The sequence below is a fragment of the Ranitomeya variabilis genome, chromosome 5, assembly GCF_051348905.1.
Source record: "Ranitomeya variabilis isolate aRanVar5 chromosome 5, aRanVar5.hap1, whole genome shotgun sequence".
Classification (NCBI taxonomy): domain Eukaryota; kingdom Metazoa; phylum Chordata; class Amphibia; order Anura; family Dendrobatidae; genus Ranitomeya; species Ranitomeya variabilis.
Window position 1 is genome coordinate 121,600,683 of NC_135236.1, and position 27,453 is coordinate 121,628,135.

The following is a 27,453-nucleotide window of genomic DNA, read 5'->3' on the forward strand; positions in this document are numbered from 1 at the left end:
TCTTCATATAAGATCGGTAAACGTTTATTGATTATTTGTTTTATATCATTAAACTGCGAGCTGTACTGTAGACAAATAAATGGTTTCTTATTATGTCTTTCTCTAAAATTTTTTTTTTTTGGTGCTAACATTGTTTCTCTTTCCTTTTCACTCACGATTCTTTCTGCCCTTTTCAGAGTCCATTTGGGGTATTTTCTTATCCATTAATTTATTTTCTAATTCTCTAAATTCCCTGTTTCTGTCCTCTATTCTACTGCAATTTCTTTTTAATCTCGCATATTCCCCTACAGGTATTGACTTAATTGTGTGTTTAGGGTGGCTGCTCGTAGCAGGTAGGACCGTGTTCCCACTAACAGGTTTTTTATGCATTTTACTAATAATAGCAAGTCCCTGCTTACCCACCAATTCCAAATCCAAAAAAGATATCTGTTCACTATCGCACCTGCATGTGAATTGCAGGTTAAACATGTTGTCATTCATGTACCCAACAAAGTTCGGTATGGCAGATACATCTCCCCCCATATAATGAGCAGGTCATCGATGTATCTGCCATACCAAACTATATCACCCGAGTGAGGATTATTTTCAGAATATATAAACCTGCTTTCCCAAAATGCCATGGTAAGATTGGCTAAAGATGGGGAGTATCTCGCTCCCATAGGGACGCCCGTTTTTTGCAAAAATATGTCATTGTCAAAAGAAAAGACATTGTGGGCCAACAAAAAGAAAACCACTTGATACAAAAAATTCTTTAAATCTCCCGAATAATTACTATACTTTTCCACATGAAATTCCAACGTCTTCATGGCCAGTTCATGTGGAATACACGTGTATAAAGAGATGACATCACAGCAGAGCCATATATAATGACCTTGCCATATTTTTTTGGAAAAGGTTTTTAAAATTTCCCTTGAATCTTTAATGTATCCTGGAAGCCTCCGTACCAATGGCTGTAACAATTTATCGACCCATTCACACAGGTGCTCGTTCATAGATCCCATACCGGAGACTATAGGTCTCATAGGTGGAATGCCGCTACCTTTATGCACTTTAGGGAGCCCATACATAATGGGTAAAATTGGATGTGGTGTTATTAGGTAGTCAGCTTGTTTCTTGCTTATAACCCCCAAATTAAGACCCTCTTGAATGATTACATCAATGTCATTGTCAAAAGATTTAATGAAACTTCTCGTTATTTTCTCATACGTCTCGGTGTCTGATAATAGTTCACACATCTTCTGTCTATAATCCTCTGCATTAAGCACAACAATGGATCCTCCTTTGTCACTTTTTTTAATTATTATTTCATCATTCTTTTTTAAAGTTTGTAAGGCATCTCTCAGCTTCCTTCATAAATTATTTTTATTTTTATTTCTCCCTCTTTGTTTTTCTTTAAGATCTTTTAAGTCATTCTCAATAATTTCTTGAAATTTATCCATACTGTCGGTTCTACTTTGTATGGGATAGAAATATGGATTTTTAGTTGTAAACTGTTCTGCTTGTTGAATAACATCTCTTTCATCTTGACCGGACAATTCCTGCAAACAAATAAGCGCCAACTGTTCGTTATAATCCATATTTTCATATTCATTTAAAGTTGATTTATACTCTTTGTTCTCTTGATTACAATCATCTTTCCAAAAATGTTTTTTTATGGTTAGATTGCGAATAAATTTATTTATGTCCAATATAGTATCAAACAAATTAAATTCAACATCCGGCAAAAAATTCAAACCTAATGAGGGAACTTTTATTTCATCTTTTGTGAGTTCATATGCAGACAGGTTAATCACGTTTAATGTTTTAGTTTCTTTTTGTATCGAGTCGTCATCCCAGTATAATTTCTTGTGTTTTCTTCCTCCCCGCCTTTGGCGTTTTTTGAATGTCTGAAATTTATCTTCTTAGTATTATTTGAGTAGTTCAGAGATGTATCCGGTGCACTAAGAGTGACATCTGAAGAGGTGTCTGGGTCTGACGAAGTAAATCCCACCTGTGATTTGCGAGTGTTTCCTTTGTGAGACTGGCTCTGTTTCAATATAGATCTGGGAGTTTTGTGTATATTTTCCCACTGCCCCCATTCATACACTGTGTTTGTGGAGTAGTCTTTAAGGTCTTTTTCAAATTTACGTTTTTTTCTATTCATAATGTCTTCCTCCAACACAGCCACATTTTCCTTTATTTTAGCCAGGGAAGTTTCAAAATGTGATAAACTCTTATATTCATCCAATAGAACATTAGTTTCTTCTATATTCTTTCGTATCTCTGACAATTTATTCTCTTCATATTTTACTAAGAGTTTCATGAGATTTATAGAACAATTTGTTAATATAGAATTCCACTCTTTCGTGAATTCTTCAGTATATGCGTTGGTAGACAACTTTTTTATCCTCAGATCTCTAGGTATCATGTCCTTTGCTATGTAATTTTTCAGCGTAGTATAATTCCACCAAACTCTTGTTTCTAGTTTGGTTAATTTATCTAACTCCACTATATTATTTGTAAAGTCTATGGGGTCCACAGTGTCTCCCATAGTGCTTCCAAAGACATGGGCAGCTTTTTCCGATCTATTTCTTAAATTCATTGTGGCCATCATAGGAAAAAATGAAAAAAATCCACTGTCTATATCCACATATTCCTTATTCTCAACAGGACAAGAGAATATACGGAAGAACACGGCTAGTCAGATGCACAATATAAAGTAAATAAATAAGTAAGAGGCGATGCCTCAGCCAGCTCACCGTATAGTAAAAATGTGTGATAAATGCCCAATGAAATCAAATGGGGGCAGATTCGGTAATCATCACCAGGTGGGTGAATTAACCATGTAAGAATACAAGTAAGACCATATATATAAAGACTCACAGATGAAGGGGAGTCCAAGCTGTGAAAAAGATCATACTAGATCGAAACGCGTTGCTTTTTCTTCTGTATCCACTGTAACTATATCCACTTTGTACAAGGACTTTGCATTTTAAATGGAAAAATAAAGAATTGGAAATTTTAAAGGAGCTGGAGCTACAAACCTTTTTTCACATATTGGATTGAAGACACGTCGGGTCAGGACGGGTTCCGTGCACCTGTGAAGCGAAATGGTGAGCTGGCTGAGGCATCGCCTCTTACTTATTTATTTACCCCATATAATACTCCATACAAAATGAGCCATATATATTGCTCCATACAGAATTGGCCCCATTTAATGATCTATATCGAATGGGCCCCATATAATACTCCATGCATAAAAAAAAAATCAAATACTCACCTCTCCTTGCTGGCCACAGATCAAGACCCCCCTGCTCAGAGCAGAGGGCACTGTAGTGACATAATCGCACCCTCTGCCCCGACACGTCACAGAGTCAGAAAACACGGAAGACACTGGAGCTGCAAAGGAACAGGGAGAGGTAAATATTGCAAGTTTCAGGGCCCTGAGCAAGAGGGGGACCCACTTGCAGGCGCTGGCACCGAGTTCCCTGATCTCACAGGTTCCATAGCGCCCAGTGTCCCGAAGGCGTGTGGGCCGCACCCCACTTGCTCAAGGCCCCGTCACTTGCCCGAGTGACACTCTGTTTTAAGGCCTTAAGAATTAAAAGTTTGCAAATTGCATAATTTTCAAAAAATTTTGCCAAAATTCCAATATTTTCACAAATAAACGCATATATCGAATAAACGTCATATTGAAGAAATTTTACCACTATTATGAAGTACGATATGTTACGAAAAAATAGTCTCAAAATCAGTGGGATCTGTTGAAGCGTTCCCGAGTTATTACCTCTGACACTGGTCAGATTTAAAAAATATGGCCTGGCCATTAAGATCAAAATTGGTCCGGTCACTAAGGAGTTAAGTAATCAAAAATTTAGGCAACAAACACTTTAAAAAAAAAACAAAACAAACAAACCTGAAGATTTCAATACTTTTTTTTTTAGGGCTGCTCTTATTGAAAACTTCAGTCACATTGAAACCTCATTTTTTATTGCAGCTGTATCAATTGATGCCAATGAAAAAACAGTAGAGAAAGGTTATAGAAAATAAACAAATATGTGGTAAATTTAAGAATTTTTTTACTGTAAATTTGTTACAAACTTCAAACATTTTGCAGGAGATATGCAGTGTATATTATGAAAATCCATACCATAATGTGAAAACATGCAGCAGAAAAAGCCCAAAAATCAAATGTATTGTTCCGTACTTTGCTGCAGATTTTCCGTGCAGTGTCTGCTCTGAAATTCTACATCATATCGTCTACATCTGATGGTGTCTTAATTATTCATTCATGTTGAATATTTGTCTGCTGCACATTTTCTACAGTTTAGGGTGACATGTGATTCAAACAGGTTCTGGGGCTGAAGGACCGGGTGACATGATGTAGACTTCATCTCTTGTGAATTACACTAAGAGTAGAAAAAAGGAAAGTTGCTCATTCCACATTCAGGACATATGTTTTCCAGAACGCTCTGCAATGCTGTCAGTGTTCCAGCTGTCTAAGTGAATTTAGGGGAATATTGTAAATTCCTAATATAATGAAAAAGAAAGACACCATCTATTATTCTACTGGTTGAATAGTTCCAGAACATTCCCCAAATCCGACTCGATAACCTTCTCCTTGGCAGAAACCTGTGGTAGAGAAACAGGATGGTCGTGAGACTATTAATCCTGAGCAGTGAGGAACCGTAGGTCAACAAAAGTGAGCTTTACATAAGTAGTCGGTGATAAGAATTTTTCATTGCAGTAAAATTGTGATAATCCAGGTTCCCTGGACTGCCGGGATGAGGAATTATCAGATATTTTTAATAATTGGACACCTGTGCACTTTTTATGTTTAGTTTTACAAAACTCACCAGCTAGGCTGGATTCACACAACCGTCCGTGCTTAGACCACAATGCACAGATCGACTGCTGGTCTCCTGCCTGAACTAGACATCCCCATAGGCATGTCTCGTAAGCGACTATTGTGTAAGGCTACTTTCACACTAGCGTCGGGCCGAGGTTCCCGACGCTAGCGTTGTCTCCGCCGCACAACGGGGGCAACGGATGCATTTTTCCAGCGCATCCGCTGCCCCATTGTGAGGTGCGGGGAAGTGCGGGGAGGTGGGGGCGGAGTTCCGGCCGCGCATGCGCGGTCGGAAAAAGCGGACCGTCGTGAGCAAAAAACGTTACATGTAGCGTTTTTCAGTCCCGACGGTCCGCCACAACACGGCGCAACCGTCACACGACGGTTGCGACGTGTGTCAATCCGTCGCAATACGTCGCTTAATGTTAGTCTATGGGGAAAAAACGCATCCTGCAAGCACTTTTGCAGGATGCGTTTTTTCGGCAAAACGACGCATTGTGGCGGATTGCAGTTAACGCTAGTGTGAAAGTAGCCTAAGAGTCTGGAGACCCCCAGATGGCCTGTGCATCAGGATCTGTACTATTTTTTTATTGTGGGCCTAAAAACTAACAGGCAAGTAGATGCCACTTACCTGCCTGTTGTGCCCAGCGCTGATTTCTGCAGGCAAAGAGCGGACACAGGCCGCTCCTGCCAGAGATTCTGTGACTTCCACTGACTTGACATCAACAAAACAGCGGCCTCTTTCATGCTCTGAACTGTTGACAGAGCGTGACTACTGATATTATGCTCATTGACATTCAGCTCCCTGCTGCCTAACTGCGGGGAGCCAGCTGTCAATCAGTATGATGTTGAGGAAAAGCTGCTCTGTTGGAGGTTGATCACCTGATTTGCAGGCGGGAGCGGTCAACGACCGCACTGTGCTGGCGTCGGGTAGAACAAGAATGTAGTTATAAACTATCTGCCTGTTTTTTTTTAGTTTTGTTTTTACTATAGGCCTAAAAACTAAGTTTTGGATAAACCCTTTAAATTCTGTTCACGTCTCTTTTTCAGGCACTCTTGGAAGTATTCATCAGTATATATTTGTTACATAGGCTCAGGGGCGCAACTATAATAGATGCATGGACTGTAGCTTATGGGCCCAAAAGGTCTCAGTCTCCATATGAAAAGACTACTACTGTTTAGGACTTGTGATAGTTGGGAGCCCTGTTGGAGATTTTGCACTGGGGACAGAAGTTTCAAGTTACTCCACGGCATTGGTCCCTTTGCACTCCATGCAGTATACATTTATACAATAGGAGCCCATCTCTGAGATGGTGTAAGTCAGAGCTCTGGACTGGGAGAATATCTGGTGAATACCTCTAATGTGCCTGAAAAACAATATATGAGTGGAAGTCATATGCAATATCAGACAGTACCTCTTATAACTACAGTGTCTCCATCTCTCAAGAATGTTCGAGTGTGACCATTTCCAAGATCAATCGGTTTGGAGCCTCTCCAGGAAAGTTCCAACATAGATCCAAAACTTTCAGGATCCTGATAGAAAAAAATTAAAAAACATTATGAAGAGAGAACGTATGTGATGGACTGGTGAGTAGTGTTGGTTGTCCATTATAGGAATTGACAGAGGTTTGGTTTTTTTTAGAAGGGTCCCCTGACAATAATCTCTTGTGATCCAATTCATCATTGTATCGCCACCATTTTTTGGGGAGTGAATAACTTTTTTGATTTGCGACAAATTTATCAAGTGACTTGCACCTTTTTTTTTATTTCGTGGCTTAGTTAGTTTTCTGATTTTTACAGCAATGTGGCTTTTTTTCCAGATATTTTAGACACAATTCATGAAATTCGACTTTTTAAAATGTCACAAAATTTGGTGCAACTCTACTCTACTCCAGTCGCAATCTGGAATGATTTTATGTACATCAGTTACTTACCCTCTCCCACCCACCCCCACACACTCCAATACATGATGAATTGGTCCCTTGGTGCCCAACTACTGGAGCCCCCTGTGATCAATTGTAACCTATGTCATCCATTGGCAGGCCACCAAAGGGAAAATAAAACATTACACAAGTTACTGAAACAAACAGGTTGTTTAATTCATGGACAGGTTGGCGCCTCCAAAATGAGGGGCCACTTTCTTTGTAGCCACTCTCCACCTTGATTGATAGATAAGAACCTTGAACCCTACTAACATTCCTTATACATAAGTTTTCTAAACCAGGCAACCCCTTCAAGTAAAATTTTTTTTGTATTTTTGCGTTACTAAGTATCCTAGTTTCTCGATGTATGGGTGGGATATTTCTAAACTGTCTTTGTATTATGACTAGTGTTCAGTAGAGCAGTATTTATGGCGATGAAGCTGACCGTTTCAGCAAGTTTTGCTCATGTTATTAGCAGTGAATTTGTCATTTAACAATTAATATCTGTGCAGAGTAATTATATGGGCTCTAGATAAGAGTCCAGACTTACCGGTCCACTTATAGTTCCAGAGGCCAAAAGATCTCCAGGACGAACATTGCAGCCTGTCACGGTGTGATGAGCCAACTGCTGCTTCATCGTCCAGTACATGTACTGAAAAACAGGGAGTCCACCATGAGAAGAGACAGAAGAGACTGATAGTGGACAAGGGATTCAGGCATTGTCCCAGGTTTTACCCTCTGTTATAAGAAAAAAAACACTATTCCTAATGGGAGTTATTATATAGGTAATCCAGCCATAACATTGAATTGCTACTAAATAAAAATCCCTACTATTTTCATCCACATTCCCTAGTATGAAATGTACAGTCCTGCTCATCGTTACTGGCACCTATGAAGTTTAAGTACATAATGTGGAATATCTCCTGAAAAAAATGAATCAAGTGAAACAGTTTTTTTGTATGGAGAACTCATGTTAAATGCAAAAGTGCAAATGGTAAATAATAAATTTAAAACAAAAACCAATGGAAGGGAAAAATAGAAAAACCTAAAGCTTGATGGGACATGGTTATTGGCACCCTTTAGGTTAAGTTAGTATGGAAACACATTTTGACTCGCCTGTGGTAAATCACAATTGAGAATCAACTGTGATTAATTGTTGGTGCTCATGTGACATGAATTAGCCAATGAATGATGACTTCAGTATTTTAAAAAGCCACATGGTAGGCTATGTTCCTTTGTCGCAATGGCGAAGACAAAGGAGCTGTCTGAGGACATCAGAACTACTATTATTAGCAAACACAAGACTTCAAAAGGGTATAAGGCCATCTCCACAGACCTAGGTATCCCAGTTTCAACAGTGCACAATGTTCCTAAGAAGTTTGCCAAGTATGGAATCATCAAAAACCTCCTTGGTCAAGGTGGAAAGAGAAAAATTTACAAGATATGTCTTCGAAGGCTGGTGCGAATGGTGGAAAGACACCATGTCAAATATCCAAAGATGTGAAGGCCAACCTGGAACAGTCTTGGGTCATGGATTTAACAAGTACCATATGCCGCACACTAAACCAAGCAGAGCTTTATGGGCCAAGGAAGAAATCATTGCTGAAGAAAAGACATAAAAAGCATAGACTGATTTTTGCCAAAGTGTACCTTGAGAAACCAAAATTCTTCTGGGAAAATGTTCTGTGGACACATGAAACAAAAATATAGCTTTTGGCAATGCAAAGCAACAGTTTGTTTACAGACTGTGCAATGAAGCTTATAAGGAAAAGTACACCCTACCAACAGTTAAGCATGTTGGAGGATTAATAATGCTGTGGGGTTGCTTTGCTGCATCTGGTACTGGAGGTCTTGACTGTATCACAGGAATCATGAAATCAGAGAATTAACAAGGGATTTAAGAGTGAAATGTACTACCCAGTGTGAGAAAACTTGGTTTGACTCAAAGATCATGGGTCCTCCAGCAAGGTAATGACCCAAAGAACACAACCAAAAGTACAGAGAGATGGTTGAATACGAAAAATTGGACTTTTTTAAAATGGCCAACAATGAGTCCTGACCTCAATCCCATTGAAAATCTTTGGAATGAGCTGAAATCTGCCATTGAGAAAAAGAATCCTGCAAACATTCAAGAGCTTAAACAAACTGCAAAGGAAGACTGGGAGAAAATAGCAAGCTGAGAAATGCCAGAAGCTTATCGATGGCTACAAGAAATGTTTAGAGGCCGTCATCAATACCAAAGGGTGTGCAACCAAGTATTAATTAGGGGTGCCTCTATTGCTGCACATGCTGTTTATTCGGTTTCTTCTTTGAAATTGCAACATGTAAGTTGAAAAACAATGTTTTATTGTTGTATTACTTTGGACCACTAATTAAAAAATCCAGAGGATATCACTTTGGTACATTTACATTTATTTCTGCAGATATTGTACAGTCTATGAAAAAAATGAAGAAGTGCCAATAATGGTGAGCAGCACTGTAATATGTCAATATAGTTACAGGTGTACATCCAACTCTTCTACACAACACAATACCACAATATAAGTGATTCAAGTCTCCGTCTATGCAATCGTCAGAATTATAAAGCACGTACGTGGAGGTGTGCAAATGGAAGTTGATGTAGTATTAATCTATACTATCAGACATACACCTCTTAAGGGAAGAAAAAAGAATCAATGGTAGAAAATAGTTTGCTAAAGAGGATTATTATTATTTCCTAAAGAGCTCAATAGTGGGCTTTATTATTATTTTGCACACAAAGAAGATCACTATTACTCTGTGGGGCACAAAACATGACACTTTTACTGTGTTGTCCACAATGTAAGACAATGTTCAATATTATTTTGGGGGTACTTAGGTTTTTAGGTTCAGAGTCTGTTTTGCACAATATTTTGTGGGTAATCAGAACATTATAAGTACATGCAGTAAGAGAGGCCACTAGGACCGCAACATCTACAGAATTCACCTGAACTTGTGCAGATTGAGAATAGGTAAGGAAGGTGCCAGAAATGTGAGAATTTAAATCTGTCTCTGTTGCAAACTCTGCAGAAGTGTTGTGGCTGGAGGAAGTAGTCATGGTGGTCCGAGCCCGATCGAAAAAGTGTGAAAAGTGAACAAATAATAGAGAGAATGTCAGGTGTCACTATATATAACTACTGTCATCTCTGACATGACCTGTAGAACTGCTATCTACCACTACATGGTCACTGCATGGTGGTAATATTGGTCCTCAGTGTTTTTTATCACTAGCAGAATTGTTAGCTGCGGAGATGCGCACAATATCCCTATCCCTGACCAGCCTCCCTCCAATTTCTGTGGCCCATTCTAAAAATTCTAATGGTGGCCCTGGCCACATATTTGGAGAAGATATTTTAATTCAATATCATGGATATGGTGAAGACGTAATTTAATATTTATATACTGTATTTAGACCCTACAAACACGAGATTAACATGGGCCAAAACCACAGATATCAGTGTGTTCAAATGACATTAGTGTAATGTTCTTCCTGCACAGATAATGTCAAAGATGATAAGGATCCAGCATTTCTGATTTATTTTCTCAAAGAGAGATAAGCTGCCAGGAGAGATGTCTGGCAGGTGATCTGTCACAGAGAACACAGGAATGCTCGGCAGAATGAGCGCTCCAGTGTGTACGAGTTGGGTGAGATATTTGCTGGCCAAACCATTGAAGGTGAAGGTGCTGTGGTCAGATCATGTATACGGTGAAGGTGCTGTGGTCAGATCATGTATACGGTGAAGGTGCTGTGATCAGATCATGTATACGGTGAAGGTGCTGTGGTCAGATCATGTATACGGTGAAGGTGCTGTGATCAGATCATGTATACGGTGAAGGTGATGTACTCAGATCATGTATACGGTGAAGGTGCTGAGGTCAGATCATGTATACGGTGAAGGTGCTGTGATCAGATCATGTATACGGTGAAGGTGCTGTGGTCAGATCATGTATACGGTGAAGGTGCTGTGATCAGATCATGTATACGGTGAAGGTGATGTACTCAGATCATGTATACGGTGAAGGTGATGTACTCAGATCATGTATACGGTGAAGGTGCTGTGGTCAGATCATGTATACGGTGAAGGTGCTGTGATCAGATCATGTATACGGTGAAGGTGCTGTGGTCAGATCATGTATACGGTGAAGGTGCTGTGATCAGATCATGTATACGGTGAAGGTGATGTACTCAGATCATGTATACGGTGAAGGTGCTGAGGTCAGATCATGTATACGGTGAATGTGCTGTGATCAGATCATGTATACGGTGAAGGTGCTGTGGTCAGATCATGTATACGGTGAAGGTGCTGTGATCAGATCATGTATACGGTGAAGGTGATGTACTCAGATCATGTATACGGTGAAGGTGCTGAGGTCAGATCATGTATACGGTGAAGGTGCTGTGATCAGATCATGTATACGGTGAAGGTGCTGTGGTCAGATCATGTATACGGTGAAGGTGCTGTGGTCAGATCATGTATACGGTGAAGGTGCTGAGGTCAGATCATGTATACGGTGAAGGTGCTGTGATCAGATCATGTATACGGTGAAGGTGCTGTGGTCAGATCATGTATACAGTGAAGGTGCTGTGGTCAGATCATGTATACGGTGAAGGTGCTGAGGTCAGATCACGTATACGGTGAAGGTGCTGTGATCAGATCACGTATACGGTGAAGGTGCTGTGGTCAGATCATGTATACGGTGAAGGTGCTGTGGTCAGATCATGTATACGGTGAAGGTGCTGTGGTCAGATCATGTATACGGTGAAGGTGCTGAGGTCAGATCATGTATACGGTGAAGGTGCTGTGATCAGATCATGTATACGGTGAAGGTGCTGTGGTCAGATCATGTATACGGTGAAGGTGCTGTGGTCAGATCATGTATACGGTGAAGGTGCTGAGGTCAGATCATGTATACGGTGAAGGTGCTGTGATCAGATCACGTATACGGTGAGGGTGCTGTGGTCAGATCATGTATACGGTGAAGGTGCTGAGGTCAGATCATGTATACGGTGAAGGTGCTGTGGTCAGATCATGTATACGGTGAAGGTGCTGAGGTCAGATCATGTATACGGTGAAGGTGCTGTGGTCAGATCATGTATACGGTGAAGGTGCTGTGATCAGATCATGTATACGGTGAAAATACTGTGATTAGATCATGTATATGTGACACCCCAGGGTCCTGGTCATCACAGTGACATTACTTTCCTTACAGGGAGAGTGATGTTACGCTTGGAGACAAGGCGAGATAACTCTCACCAGATAAACACAAACATGCAACATGTTCACACTCCAGTCCACAAGGGGGAGCTTTTGATCCTATTCCTAGGTGACTCCCCTATATATATTGGAGGGAAAGTGAGTGAGATAGTGCCGGAGAGCAGAGTGGAGCAGTCTGAGGCAGGAAGAATGTATGAGGAGCCGTGCAGCCACGAGAAAGTGCTGCAGCTCCTGGACAGAGATAATACCGAAAGCAGAACAGATTGCAGCGAGCGTGTGGGAGAGCGAAGCACAGGAGAGTGATATCAGGGGAGACCAGCTGCGAATGGGCTGCCTCCCCCTAAGGCGCAGATAACGGTAGCCGGAACACCGAGGTTGTAAAGGACTCTATGGCTGCCGTCACACTAGCAGTATTTGGTCAGTATTTTACATCAGTATTTGTAAGCCAAAACCAGGAGTGGGTGATAAATGCACAAGTGGTGCCTATGTTTCTGTTATAATTTTCCTCTAATTGTTCCACTCCTGGTTTTGGCTTACAAATACTGATGTAAAATACTGACCAAATACTGCTAGTGTGATGGCAGCCTAAGACTTACAGCAGAGACCGGCAGGACAGCTGAACTGCAAGTTACCTGTCCGCCTCAATACCCAGGAGACACAGTGACACATAGAGCCCGGGTCATGATAGAGACCCTGTAAAAAGGCTCATGTCACCTGTCAATAGAGACCCTGTAAAAAGGCTCATGTCACCTGTCATACGGGTTTGTGTCCTATCCTATATGGGGGACAGAGAGAAGAACTGTGAGGACCTTATCAGAAGCCATAGGCAGTAAGAGACTACAACACCACCGCGCTAGAGGAAGGCTTTTAACTCCACCTGGATACGGGGACTCCCAACTTGCCTCCAAGCCAGCCGGATTCTGCCTGCCCTGTGATCTGGTACCCTGGACTGTGGCTGCCTGAAGTCTTCAGTAAACCAGGTAAAGAGACTGCAAACCTGTGTCCTTGTTCTTTACTGCGCTATTCACCATCTTCCATCTACACCGGGAGCCCTGGGGATATACTTCATCTGTGGGAAGTTATACCATCTAGCTGCCATAACATCACCCCAGAGGACCCCTTAAAGCAGCTTCGGTCCCCACTGACCGAATACCACAGGTGGCGTCACGAACATAAACTTTACTCAATTTTTACATGGGTGCCCAGGGCCATGGACCGTGCCGCCACTGTGACATCCCCTGTGAACAACGGACCCGGTACAGAGTACCCCACGGCCCAGGCGGGCGACTCATATACGGTGAAGGTATTGTGATCAGATCATATATACGGTGAAGGTGATGTACTCAGATCATGTATACGGTGAAGGTGCTGTGGTCAGATCATATATACGGTGAAGGTGCTGTGATCAGATCATGTATACGGTGAAGGTGCTGTGATCAGATCATATATACGGTGAAGGTGCTGTGATCAGATCATGTATACGGTGAAGGTGCTGTGATCAGATCATATATACGGTGAAGGTGCTGTGATCAGATCATATATACGGTGAAGGTGATGTACTCAGATCATGTATACGGTGAAGGTGCTGTGGTCAGATCATATATACGGTGAAGGTGCTGTGGTCAGATCATATATACGGTGAAGGTGATGTACTCAGATCATGTATACGGTGAAGGTGCTGTGATCAGATCATGTATACGGTGAAGGTGCTGTGATCAGATCATGTATACGGTGAAGGTGCTGTGATCAGATCATATATACGGTGAAGGTGCTGTGATCAGATCATATATACGGTGAAGGTGCTGTGATCAGATCATGTATACGGTGAAGGTGCTGTGATCAGATCATGTATACGGTGAAGGTGCTGTGGTCAGATCATATATACGGTGAAGGTGCTGTGATCAGATCATATATACGGTGAAGGTGATGTACTCAGATCATGTATACGGTGAAGGTGCTGTGGTCAGATCATATATACGGTGAAGATACTGTAATTAGATCATGTATACGGTGAAGGTGCTGTGGTCAGATCTTGTATACGGTGAAGGTGCTGTGATCAGATCATGTATACGGTGAAGGTGCTGTGATCAGATCATGTATACAGTGAAGGTGCTGTGATCAGATCATGTATACGGTGAACAGGGCCGGCGGCAGCACCCGGCCTACCAGGGCAAGTGCCGGGGCCCTGAAGAGACAGGGGGGCCCACTCACACAGTCATAGAGCCATCTGGCTGCTTTAACCCTTTCTACCCTTTCAATTTGCGCTGGCACAAGCATCTTCTCACTGTCAGTGCAGGGCCAGGCACACATAGGGGTTAATTAAGGACACAGCCAGCGTGACATTGTGGGCGGAGAGTTCTCCTGCTCTGAATCTCCTGACTGTGTGCACTCCTGAACTTATCGGAGGAGATGGAGCTCCTACCAGCACCTGAGTGAGTGCCATGCTATATCGCTGTATGTTCTGACAGTCTGGGACTGGGTGACCTGGGGCGGCCATGGGCTGGGCGGCTGCAGCTGATATATATATATATATATATACTACAGCAGCCGCCCAGCCCAGGCCCCCAGCACAGCCTGTATAGATACAGTGTATATAATATATATACAGGACAGGTGCTGGGGGCCTGGGCTGGGTGGCTGTTGAAGTATATACACTGCACAGTACCACTCCCCTGTATATATACACCGCACAGTACCTCTCCTCCTGTATATATACACTGCACAGTACCACTCCTGTATATATACACTGCACAGTACCTCTCCCCTCTATATATACACTGTACAGTACCGCTCCTCCTGTATATATACACTGCACAGTACCGCTCCTCCTGTATATATACACTGCACAGTACCTCTCCTCCTGTATATATACACTGCACAGTACCTCTCCTCCTGTATATATACACTGCACAGTACCACTCCTGTATATATACACTGCACAGTACCGCTCCTCCTGTATATATACACTGCACAGTACCTCTCCTCCTGTATATATACACTGCACAGTACCTCTCCTCCTGTATATATACACTGCACAGTACCACTCCTGTATATATACACTGCACAGTACCTCTCCTCCTGTATATATACACTGCACAGTACCTCTCCTCCTGTATATATACACTGCACAGTACCGCTCCTCCTGTATATATACACTGCACAGTACCTCTCCTCCTGTATATATACACTGCACAGTACCTCTCCTCCTGTATATATACACTGCACAGTACCACTCCTGTATATATACACTGCACAGTACCTCTCCCCTCTATATATACACTGTACAGTACCGCTCCTCCTGTATATATACACTGCACAGTACCGCTCCTCCTGTATATATACACTGCACAGTACCACTCCTGTATATATACACTGCACAGTACCTCTCCCCTCTATATATACACTGTACAGTACCGCTCCTCCTGTATATATACAGTGCACAGTACCACTCCTCCTGTCCTGTATATATACACTGCACAGTACCGCTCCTCCTGTATATATACACTGCACAGTACCACTCCTCCTGTCCTGTATATATACACTGTACAGTACCACTCCTCCTGTATATATACACTGCACAGTACCACTCCTCCTGTCCTATATATATACACTGCACAGTACCGCTCCTCCTGTATATATACACTGCACAGTACCACTCCTCCTGTATATATACACGGCACAGTACCACTCCTCCTGTCCTATATATATACACTGCACAGTACCTCTCCCCTCTATATATACACTGTACAGTACCGCTCCTCCTGTATATATACACTGCACAGTACCGCTCCTCCTGCCCTGTATATATACACTGCAGAATTTACAATAGCTATCACTCATGTAAGAAGTGAAATCTGGCATTGTACTATACCTATATTTATCTGCTGTATCTGGGCATCATGAATCGTGGTATGTGTTAAAGGGGGGGCCCACTGAGACTCTTTCGCCCGGGGCCCTCAAAAACCTGGAGCCGGCCCTGACGGTGAAGGTGATGTACTCAGATCATGTATACAGTGAAGGTACGGTGATTACACAGTATCAGCAGCAGTGGAAAATGCAACCGTAATGTAGCATAATATAAGCTACAACCACATGAATGACTTACTTTGAAATTAGATCTACACAGAGTGGCCGGCTCCTTCATTCCATCACCTGCAGAAAATATTGTCAATGTTTTATTAATAAATACGGTACATTTATAACACCAAAGTAAACAGAATGCAAACAATGGTGTCAATTATAATAGACAACTTTTTGCCTCCTCTTGTAAATGTATAAGATTATACAAAAAAAAAAAAAAAAGTCTATTTTTCCCAAAACAGTGCCACATTTACAATAAGACTAGTATTGCAGGTGATTTATATCCATTCATTTGCAATAGCAGACACCTTATAGACAAGCGTAGTGCCATTTCTGGAAACTCCTTTTAGGTCATGTTCACATTGAGCAATTTTCTGAGTATTTTTTCCTAAACAAAGGAAATCAGCCGAATTTCTATAGGAAAGAAACTATTTAGCTAGTTACTCTGTGAGTCAATATCTGACTTGTAACATGGCTAGAGATACTACAAGTCAGACATCCATCCGCAGATAGCTGTGTCGGGGGGCTTGCAGGATATGGCTTACTGAATGAGACTCCCTTGACCCAACTCAAGTGTAAATATTATTATATTTATCCACTATTTGGCTAAAATAAAAATGTGTTCTGTTCTTGAATTAAATTCCATTATTTAAAATTCTATCCAGGGAGAATAACAGAGAATGTCCCTCCCCAACCTATGTCTGCAAAACACAATCTACCCAAAGGGGTACATGCAAAGTGACACTCAAAACAACCCAATATATTAAGGAATTAATAATCCAGTGCGTACATATAATCCCTTTAAAACTTCACTTTGAATTAATTAATATAAAAACCCAGACCCAGTATAAAAGAGTTTGGTTAGATACCATAGATAAAGAAAAAGATATATTACCAATTTAAATGCCTACCAAGATCCTAAATAAACCTACTGCTCACATCTGCCTTGCTGTGGAGATTGGCACCCTAAGAAACGATTTTTTGGCGCCCCCACTCAACGCAGGCTATCCGTCTCTCCCCTACAATGTCCCTCTAGATACAGATGGGAAAACAATATAGCTAAGAGTAGTGGTGAAAACAATAGATATCCGACATAAATAAATAAATCAACACTTAGGCCTTGAAAGGTACCTCCAGATAATATAACAATACCAACACACTACTTATAATGCACATATGATACGCATATAATGGCAGCCAATAATCCAGTCCACAGCTGGCCATTCTTATTCCCGACCCACATTGGACAGGAGATCAATTATAAGGCAAATTCCATTCCAGATGAAACAAATGCCGAAGAAAAACCTTTTGGTAGATATCAAAAATAACTTAGCGTGTGTTGGTATCACCCCGATGCGTTTCCCCGTTCTCACGGTTCATCAGGAGGGAATAGTATGGATGTTCATGATGCCGGATGTCATGTAGATGTAAGCCAAAAATTTGTTTCTTAGGCTACTTTCACACTAGCGTTAACTGCATTCCGTCACAATGCGTCGTTTTGCCGAAAAAACGCATCCTGCAAAAGTGTTTGCAGGATGCGTTTTTTCACCATTGATTTACATTAAGCGACGCTTTGTGATGGATTGCCACACGTCGCACCCGTCGTGCGACAGATGCGTCGTGCAGTGGCGGACCGTCGGGAGCAAAAAACGCTACATGTAACGTTTTTTGCTCACGACGGTCCGCTTTTTCCGACCGTGCATGCGCGGCCGGAACTCCGCCCCCACCTCCCCGCACCTCACAATGGGGCAGCGGATGCGCTGGAAAAATGCATCTGCTGCCCCTGTTGTGTGGCGGAGACAACGCTAGCGTCGGGAACGTCGGCCCGACGCACAGCGACGGGCCGAGCCCGACGTTAGTGTGAAAGTAGCCTTAGGGTGCCAATCTCCACAGCAAGGCAGATGTGAGCAGTAGGTTTATTTAGGATCTTGGTAGGCATTTAAATTGGTGATATATCTTTTTCTTTATCTATGGTACATGCAAAGTGGCAGACATTATTACCACTGCAGTATTGTAGTGAATGATCTGTTATAAAATGCATTTTTAGGATAGGATGAGGTTTCCATATACACTCACCGGCCACTTTATTAGGTACACCATGCTAGTAACGGGTTGGACCCCCTTTTGCCTTCAGAACTGCCTCAATTCTTCGTGGCATAGATTCAACAAGGTGCTGGAAGCATTCCTCAGAGATTTTGGTCCATATTGACATGATGGCATCACACAGTTGCCGCAGATTTGTCGGCTGCACATCCCAAAGATGCTCCATACAAGGCAGGATGGATCCATGCTTTCATGTTGTTTACGCCAAATTCTGACCCTACCATCCGAATGTCGCAGCAGAAATCGAGACTCATCAGACCAAGCAACGTTTTTCCAATCTTCTACTGTCCAATTTCGATGAGCTTGTACAAATTGTAGCCTCAGTTTCCTGTTCTTAGCTGAAAGGAGTGGTACCCGGTGTGGTCTTCTGCTGCTGTAGCCCATCTGCCTCAAAGTTCGACGCACTGTGCGTTCAGAGATGCTCTTAGGCCTACCTTGGTTGTAACGGGTGGCGATTTGAGTCACTGTTGCCTTTCTATCAGCTCAAACCAGTCTGCCCATTCTCCTCTGACCTCTGGCATCAACAAGGCATTTCCGCCCACAGAACTGCCGCTCACTGGATTTTTTTTCTTTTTCGGACCATTCTCTGTAAACCCTAGAGATGGTTGTGCGTGAAAATCCCAGTAGATCAGCAGTTTCTGAAATACTCAGACCAGCCCTTCTGGCACCAACAACCATGCCACGTTCAAAGGCACTCAAATCACCTTTCTTCCCCATACTGATGCTCGGTTTGAACTGCAGGAGATTGTCTTGACCATGTCTACATGCCTAAATGCACTGAGTTGCCGCCATGTGATTGGCTGATTAGAAATTAAGTGTTAACAAGAAGTTGGACAGGTGTACCTAATAAAGTGGCCGGTGAGTGTATATTAACTGTCTACTGGGATTGTGCAAATTTGTATTAAAAATTCCAGTCAAATTCAAGGGGTTAAAAGCCTAAAACAGACGAGTCTTCTCTGTGATGGGATCTTCACTGGAGGGCATTACTGAAGCCTTCCTCAAAATGCCAAATCAACCGTGATAATTATTGGTTTCTGAAAACTTCAGAATGACCCATTTGTGATTGCTTTAACCTGGTTATTGATCCAGTCTATATAGATAGATAATAGGGTTAAGGTGCTTAGCAATACGTTCTATGGGAATAAAAATAATACCTGGACTGAATCATAATCTGGCCCAATAAGACCTATCATTCATGCTTACTTCTCTCTTACTACTGTTGCCATGCTCTGTAATAAGATCACTAGCACATATACGGGGAGTAAATCTTTCATGAGATGCACATATGAGGATTGACTCTAAATATATAGAGTCTTAGGTACTTGTCTCTTCATATATTGGAAGGGAGAGAATAATACATGTAAATGTAAACGTCCCAGAATAAACCCAGTAAATCCTTCTCTCAACACCCACATGGATCAATAGTGCAAAATCATTAGTAAAATGCAATTTACCTTGAAGGCAGACAGACAAGTTAATATTGAATGTGTAATTACTCTTATCCTGGAGGTATGGCAGTGGTGCTGGATCCTGCAGGCAGATGATACGACAAAAATCAATGGATGGTGAGCAATGGGAAGCGTATGAGATCTTGACTTATGGATGACTTGGAGACCATACTAGAAATTATCTTGTTTAAATAATTCATTACACATATTTCTATTACTTGAACAGAGCTGTAAATCATCCACAGTTACCCACCTGCACTGGGTTAGGTAGCACAAAAGGCATGAGGGCTTCCATAGGTACCACCCATGGAGATATAGTGGTTGCAAAGTTCTTGCTCAAGAAAGGACCAAGAGGAACATATTCCCATTTCTGGATGTCTCTGGCTAGTTATGGGAGGAGGGACAAAAAACAATTGTTATTCAGTGCAATAACTTGCAATTCAGACAAGGAAATTTTGTTAACACTTGAGGAATGAAAAATTCTATCTATACCATCCCATATATATATATATGTCAAAGGATTATAAACCAGTGATCTCCAGTGCAAACAAACAAGTGTTGAGTGGGAACCACTCATATAACTAGCAAGAGCCAACCACCAGAGACTAGGATCAATTACCAAAGGAATAGTGACACGGATATAGTTTATTAAAATTACTTTATTTGAGCTGGTAATAACATATTTCATGTGCACATGTTGGGAAAAATATAAAAACAATATAAGGTGACATAAATACACAATTAATCACCAATATATAAAAGCCTAGATAGGCAAATGGTGCACCCCAGGGGTGCGCATTGTTTGGAGGTTGGTGACGCTACATAAAGGTACAGGTACTCCCATATATATTTTTGGACTATTTCTTGCACTCAGCACTTTTGTTCCATTTTTGCTTTTTGCACATTGCACTCAGCACTGGTGCACTTGCTTTTAAACCCACACATTGCCTTGTAGGGTTTTCACATTTTTATATTTTTAATTCTCACATTATGGTTTTATAAACTTTTTTCACTTGTGAGACACTATTATAGTCCTATAGGGAGCCCTGAGATTAACCCTTCCTGATGTGGTGCACCATTTGCCTATCTAGGCTTTTATATATTGGTGATTAATTGTGTATTTATGTCACCTTATATTGTTTTTATATTTTTCCCAACATGTGCACATGAAATATGTTATTACCAGCTCAAATAAAGTAATTTTAATAAACTATATCCGTGTCACTATTCCTTTGGTAATTGATCCTAGTCTCTGGTGGTTGGCTCTTGCTAACTTGCAATTCAGGTCAGATTTAGAAACATACCTCCTCAACATTGAATTTACAAGACAAAAATGTAGTTGCGTTATGGTAATCACAGGATCGATAGAAATGATAGTGACTCAAATGATGAAAGTGGAAACAACGTTTTCAAAACATCTCAATTTATTCAGTATCAAGTATGAGCGCCACGTGCATAAATTTCCACACTTACACCATTTGGCTGCTATCAATGAGGTTATTAATGGTTGTCTGAGTAATGTTCTGCCATACTGAATGCACTTGGGCAAATAATATCTGCTGTCTTTGTAACGCCCAACCAATGATGTCCCAGATGTGCTTGATGGGAGACAAGTTTGGAGAAACTGCAGCCCATGGTAGGTCACACAGCCTGCTCACAACAGCACAAGCAACATGCGGCCCAGCGTTGTCATATTGAAAAACAGTCCTTGGGACACACTGAAGAAATGGCTGTGGTTGCATGATTGAACCACTGTGTACTAAAAGTGAAATTTTATGTCACATACAAAACCTAAGGCATCAAATAGTTGTCTAAAGAAACCATCAAAGGGCATTTACACGACGTTCGGCTATGAGCCAGATGACCAGTTACATTGACCTCACGCCACTGCTGTCAAAATCTATCATGGAAAAGAGCAAGACAGCAATGGAGGCCAGAATGGAGGTCTGTCCTATTCATTGACGAGTCACCTTTTTGTCTTGGATGCATTGATAGCTGGCGATTAGTCTGGCGACCACAACGGCGTCACCTTGAAGAGGCCTTTATAAGGAAACATCATACCTGTCTTACTCCTGGGTAGTCAGACCCCACTAGTCTTCATTCCAGGTACGATAACAGCTCAGCGTTACATTGATATGGTGGTAGAATCAGTGTCGCAGGAACGGTTTTTCAACACAACTCCAGGCTGCATGTTGCTCATGCTACTGTGAGCAGCCGGTGTTGCCTAAACATCCTACCATGGCCTGCAGCATCTTCAGACTTGTCTCTCATCAAGCACATCTGACTAGGATTGGGAAGTCATTGATTGGCAATTCGAAAGAGAGCTGCCAGCAGCGGATCATGATGATTTGTGGACCCAAGGGCATTCAGCATGGTAGAAAATTTTTCAGACAACCATTAATAACCACATTGATAACATGTCAAGGCAAAGCGTGTAAGTGAGAATTCTGGGCATGGTGCTCGTACACAATACTTAATAAACTGATAAAAAAAATTGAAACAAAAATTTCAATACTTATCATTTTCACATCATTAACATGTCTATCTGTTCTGTGATTTCCATTATTCCATGACTTTTCCTTCTTGGTGCCCACAATTACCTTTTCTCTGGCCACGGCGCAGAATCCCGGACTGTAGTGGTTGGGTCAACAGCTGCGTTTTGATGGCTGCCAGGCCTTTAATTTCTTCTGGCTCTGCAAGTGCACGCATATAGCGTTGACTAGTGAACACTGTGGCGCGTGCAGTGTGCGAACTTTGTGGGCAGACTTATCTCGTGTTACGCTCCTGGCCCACAAAAGAAGACAGCAGTGGAAGCCCCAGCGTCTCCTGTGCTGTCTGTACTGCAGCCCCAGGTTGAGCAATTCATACTTTATTGATGTACAGCAAATATGCAGAAAAACCAGGTGGTAATGGGAGGTGAGCGACATACAGGAGCATGTAAAATTTTGACCACCTCTGATCAAAATTACTGTTATTGTGAACCCCTTCACACAGCAGCCCATTTTCCTTTTTTTCGTTTCCGTTTTTTTCCTCCATCTTAATTTTTCTGTCCAAAGAGACATATGAGGGCTTGATTTTTTGCGGGACGTATTTGTTGTACTTTTGAATGACACCATTCATTTTACCACAGTGTACTCGAAAACGGAAAAAAAAACTCCCAAGTGCGGTGAAATTGTGAAAAAAAACCAAAACACAATTCTGACATTGTTTTTGGGAATTGTTTTTACTGCGTACAGTTCGTGGTGAAAATGACCATGCAGTAGGATTCTCCTCATCAACACAATTACAGCGATACCAAATATGTCCTTTATTATTTTAGTGGTGAACAAAAAAATTTGAAGTTTGCAGAAAACTAATTGGGGGAGTTGGGTCGCCTTTTTCCGAGACCCGAAACATTTTCTTTTTAGTCTGATAGAGTTGTGTGATGGCATATTTTTTGTGAGGTGAGACAAAGTTATTAGTACCATTTTGGAATAGATGTGGCTTTTTTTTTTTTTTTTATCACCGCTATTGTTAGCAACAGGTGCTGGCTGTAATGCATAGCCATTGCTTGCCGGGTATGGGGTGGGTTCATCCGCTTCCGACTGGTGCCATATATTATTGAGACCATGAGTAAGACTGATTGTCGAAACTAGTAGGTCCTGTTAACAGTATTTTATACTACGTTTTGGGAGTTTTTTTATACTTGAATAAACGGCAAGTTTTACTTTTTAACTCTATTTCCGCTGGATCGTTTCTCCCTTCATTTTTGACATGTGCAGCTGCTCTGACTGTGTGGCCTCTGACAACTCCACTTCTACTGCACTCAACTATTTGGTGAGCTGAACTACCATTTTTTTTCCTTCTGCAAAGTTAAAAGATGACATATTTCATTTGTATTTTAGGCAGAAAAAAATAAATATATATATATATATATATATATATATATATATATATATATATATATATATATATATATATATACACACACAACACCGTTAAAGAGTTTAGGATCACCCAGACAATTTTGTGCTTTCCATGAAAACTCATACTTTTATTAATCAAATGAATTAGGCTGGTTTCAGACTTGCACTCCTGTGCGCTGTGGATGGCAGCGTACTTCCTCCTTGCTTATTTCATGAAGCTCTGCCCTGGCTCCGCGTACTGCTGCCGGCATCCTGCGTTTCCCTGCGCACCCATCTTTAACATTGGGTACGCAGGGACATGCGTTGTATGCGGATGTGTCCACATGCAGCAATTTGAGGTGTGTGGCGCCGGCACAGAGATCCACGGAGGAAGCAAGGAGGAAGTACTCTGCCATCCGCAGCGCACAGGCGCGCAAGTCTGAAACCAGCCTTACCAAATGAATTGAAAATCTAGTCCAGACATTGACAAGGTTCGAAAAAAAAGATTTTTATTTGAAATAATAATTTTCTCCTTCAAACTTTGCTTTCGTCCAAGAATGCTCCCATTGCAGCAATTACAGCATTGCAGACCTTTGGCGTTCTAGCAGTTAATTTGCTGAGGTAATCTGGAGAAATTTCACCCCATGCTTCCAGAAGCCCCTCCCACAAGTTGGTTTGGCTTGATGGGCACTTTTTGCGTACCATAAGGTCAAGCTGCTCCCACAACAGCTCAATGGGGTTGAGATCTGGTGACAGCGCTGGCCGCTCCATTACAGATAGAATACCAGCTGCCTGCTTCTTCCCTAAATAGTTCTTGCATAATTTGGAGGTGTGCTTTGGGTTATTGTCCTGTTGTAGGATGTAATTGGCTCCAATCAAGCGCTATCCACAGGGTATGGCATGGCGTTGCAAAATGGAGTGATAGCCTTCCTTATTCAAAATCCCTTTTACCTTGTACAAATCTCCCAATTTACCAGCACCAAAGCAACCCCAGACCATCACATTACCTCCACCATGCTTGACAGATGGCGTCAGGCACTCTTCCAGCATCTTTTCAGTTGTTCTGCATCTCACAAATGTTTTTCTGTGTGATCCAAACACATCAAACTTAGATTCGTCTGTGCATAACACTTTTTTCCAATCTTCCTCTGTCCAATGTCTGTGTTCTTTTGCCCATATTAATCTTTTCCTTTTATTAGCCAGTCTCAGATATGGCTTTTTCATTGCCACTCTGCCCTGAAGGCCAGCATCCTGGAGTCGCCTCTTTACTGTAGATGTTGACACTGGCATTTTGCATGTATTATTTAATGAAGCTGCCAGTTGAGGACCTGTGAGGCGTCGATTTCATAAACTACAGATTCTAATGTTCTTGTCTTGTTGTTCAGTTGTGCAGCGGGGCCTCCCAATTCTCTTTCTACTCTGGTTAGAGCCTGTTTGTGCTCTCCTCTGAAGGGAGTAGTACACACCGTTGTAAGAAATCTTCAGTTTCTTGGCAATTTCTCACATGGAATAGCCTTCATTTCTAAGAACAAGAATAGACTGTCAAGTTTCACATGAAAGTTCTTTTTTTTCTGGCCATTTTGAGAATCTGAAGCATTACATTTGTTGGTACCATTAAACTCTCAACTACAGTAGCTCAAAGAAAGGTCAGGTTTATAGCTTCTCAAATCAGCCAAACTGTTTTCAGCTGTGCTAACATACTTGCACAAGGGTTTTCAAGGGTATTCTAACCTTCCATTAGCTTTCTTACATAGATAGCAAACACAAAATACCATAAGAACATGGGAGTGATGGTTGTTGGAAATGGGCCTCTATACACCTATGAAGATATTGCATCACAAACCAGACTTTTGCAGCTAGAATGGTCATTTACCACATTAACAATGTATAGGAGTGTATTTCTGAATCATTTAATGTTAGCTTTATTGGAAAAAAAACTGAGAAATTTTCTTTTATTTTTAAAGAAAAGCAAAGTGACCCTAAACTTTTGAACGATAGTGCATATATATATAAAAAATTTCAAAAAGCAAAATGGACAGATGCAAAAGTTTGGGCACTTTTGGAGACTTGTGTGCCCAGACCAAGGTTTCAGATCCTATTTATCCTGTTAATGTTAGGGCTTGTCACTATTATCTGTAGGAAAGGCCAGGTCATGCAAGTTTCCCAGCTTTATAAAAATCCAGCCTCCTCTAACCTTGTGCCAAAAAACAGCAGCCATGGGCTCTTCTAAGCATTTGTCTAGCACTCCATGGGTTTCCACCATTTTTATTTTTAAAGAAGAAAAAGACTATAAGAAGATAGCAAAGCGTTATCAAGTTGCCCTTTCTTCGGTTCGAAATGGAATTAAGACATTAACCATAATAGTGGAGGTCAAAATAAAGTCTGGAAGACCAAGCAAAATTTCAGTGAAAGCTGCTCGAAAGATTGCTTTAGAGGCAAATCAAAACCCCGTTTGACTGCAAAAGACCTTCAGAAAGATTTATCAGACTCTGGAGTTGTAGTACATTGTTCTGCTGTTCAGAGACACCTGCACAAATGTGGCCTTCATGGTAGAGTCATCAGAAGAAAACCTCTCCTGCATCCACACTAAAAAATTCAGCGTCAGAAGTATGCAAAAGAACATCTAAACAAGCCTGATGCATTTTGGAAACAAGTACTGTGGATAGATGACGTTAAAATAGAACTTTTTGGACACAATGATCAAGGTATGTGTGGAGGAAAAATGGCACATAGTTTCAGGAAAAGAACATCTCGCCAACCATTAAGAATGGGGTGGATCAATCATGCTTTGGGGTGTGTTGCAGCCAATGACACAAGAACATTTCACAGGTAGAGGGAAGAATGGATTCAATTACATTTCAGCAAATTCTTGATGCAAAGATAACACCATCTGTAAAAAAGCTGAAGTTAAGAGGATGGCTTCGACAAATGGATAATGATCAGAAACACACATCAAAATCCACAATAGACTACCTCAAATGGAGCAAGCTGAAGGTTTTACAATGGACTTCACAGTCCACTGATCAGAACATCATTAAAAATCTGTGTCTAGATCTCAAAATAGCAAGACGACCCAAAAATCTCACAGAACTGGAAACATTTTCGAAGGAAGAATGGAGGAAAACCCCTCAAACAAGAATTGAAAGACTCTTTGCTGACTACAAAAAGTGTTGTGACAAGCTGTGATATTCTTAAATGGGGTGCTTTTAAGTATTATCCGTACAGGGTGCACAAACTTCTGCTTTGGTCCATTTTACTTTTTGAGATTTTTAAAATGTAAAAAATTACTATATGTATATATTTTTTACTTAAAATACAAAGGAAATGTGTCATCTTTAATTTTACCTGTTTTAGAGATTATTTCTTCTTCAACTTGCTTAACGGTTCACAATAACAGTAATTTTGACCATAGGTACCCGAACTTCTACATGCAACTGTAGACATAAAATGTTTCGACCCTTTTTGGGTCTTTGTCACAATAGTTTCTTCAGAGGACAAGGTTATGCAGCGCTCTCGCGCCTGTATCAGTGGTATCTGGCCAGCTCACTTTCCAACACCACCTATGGTTTTTCTGTATGTTTGCTGTACATCAATAAAGTAATTTGCTTTCTTCACTCTCAAGAGTATGTGGTAAATTAATCACCCTATGATTCTGGGGTTTACACACTGTTCCACCAGCATCTCAAAACGCTTTGACCGAGTGAACACCAAGCTTGCTTCCGTATACTGCAGCTCCAGAATCTCCTATGGATGTGTATACTGAAGTTCTATGTGTCCTGTGATGTCTATATCGCAGCTCCATGTCTCCTGTGATGATTATACTGCACCGACATGTCTCCCGTGATGTCTATACTGTAGCCCCAGTGTGTCCTGTGACATATATAAGGCAGCCTCAGCATCTCCCATGACCTCTATACCACAGCCCCATGTCTCCTGTAATGTATATACAGTCGT

The 27,453-nt window shown here is 41.4% G+C and overlaps 1 protein-coding gene across 1 annotated transcript in view; it reads right to left on the reverse strand.

Annotated features, from left to right (window-relative positions):
• Positions 1 to 3,952: 3,952 nt before the first annotated feature.
• FAH (fumarylacetoacetate hydrolase) overlaps positions 3,953 to 27,453 on the reverse strand; it is an 80,147-nt gene continuing 56,646 nt past the window's right edge. The window contains exons 9-14 of the mRNA XM_077263153.1: positions 19,869 to 19,999; positions 19,622 to 19,697; positions 16,090 to 16,136; positions 7,301 to 7,402; positions 6,244 to 6,361; positions 3,953 to 4,611 (exon numbers count right to left, since the gene is read on the reverse strand). Of these exons, the coding sequence (XP_077119268.1) occupies positions 4,541 to 4,611; positions 6,244 to 6,361; positions 7,301 to 7,402; positions 16,090 to 16,136; positions 19,622 to 19,697; positions 19,869 to 19,999 (545 nt within the window). The 3' untranslated portion in view covers positions 3,953 to 4,540. The remainder of the gene's footprint in view (positions 4,612 to 6,243; positions 6,362 to 7,300; positions 7,403 to 16,089; positions 16,137 to 19,621; positions 19,698 to 19,868; positions 20,000 to 27,453) is intronic.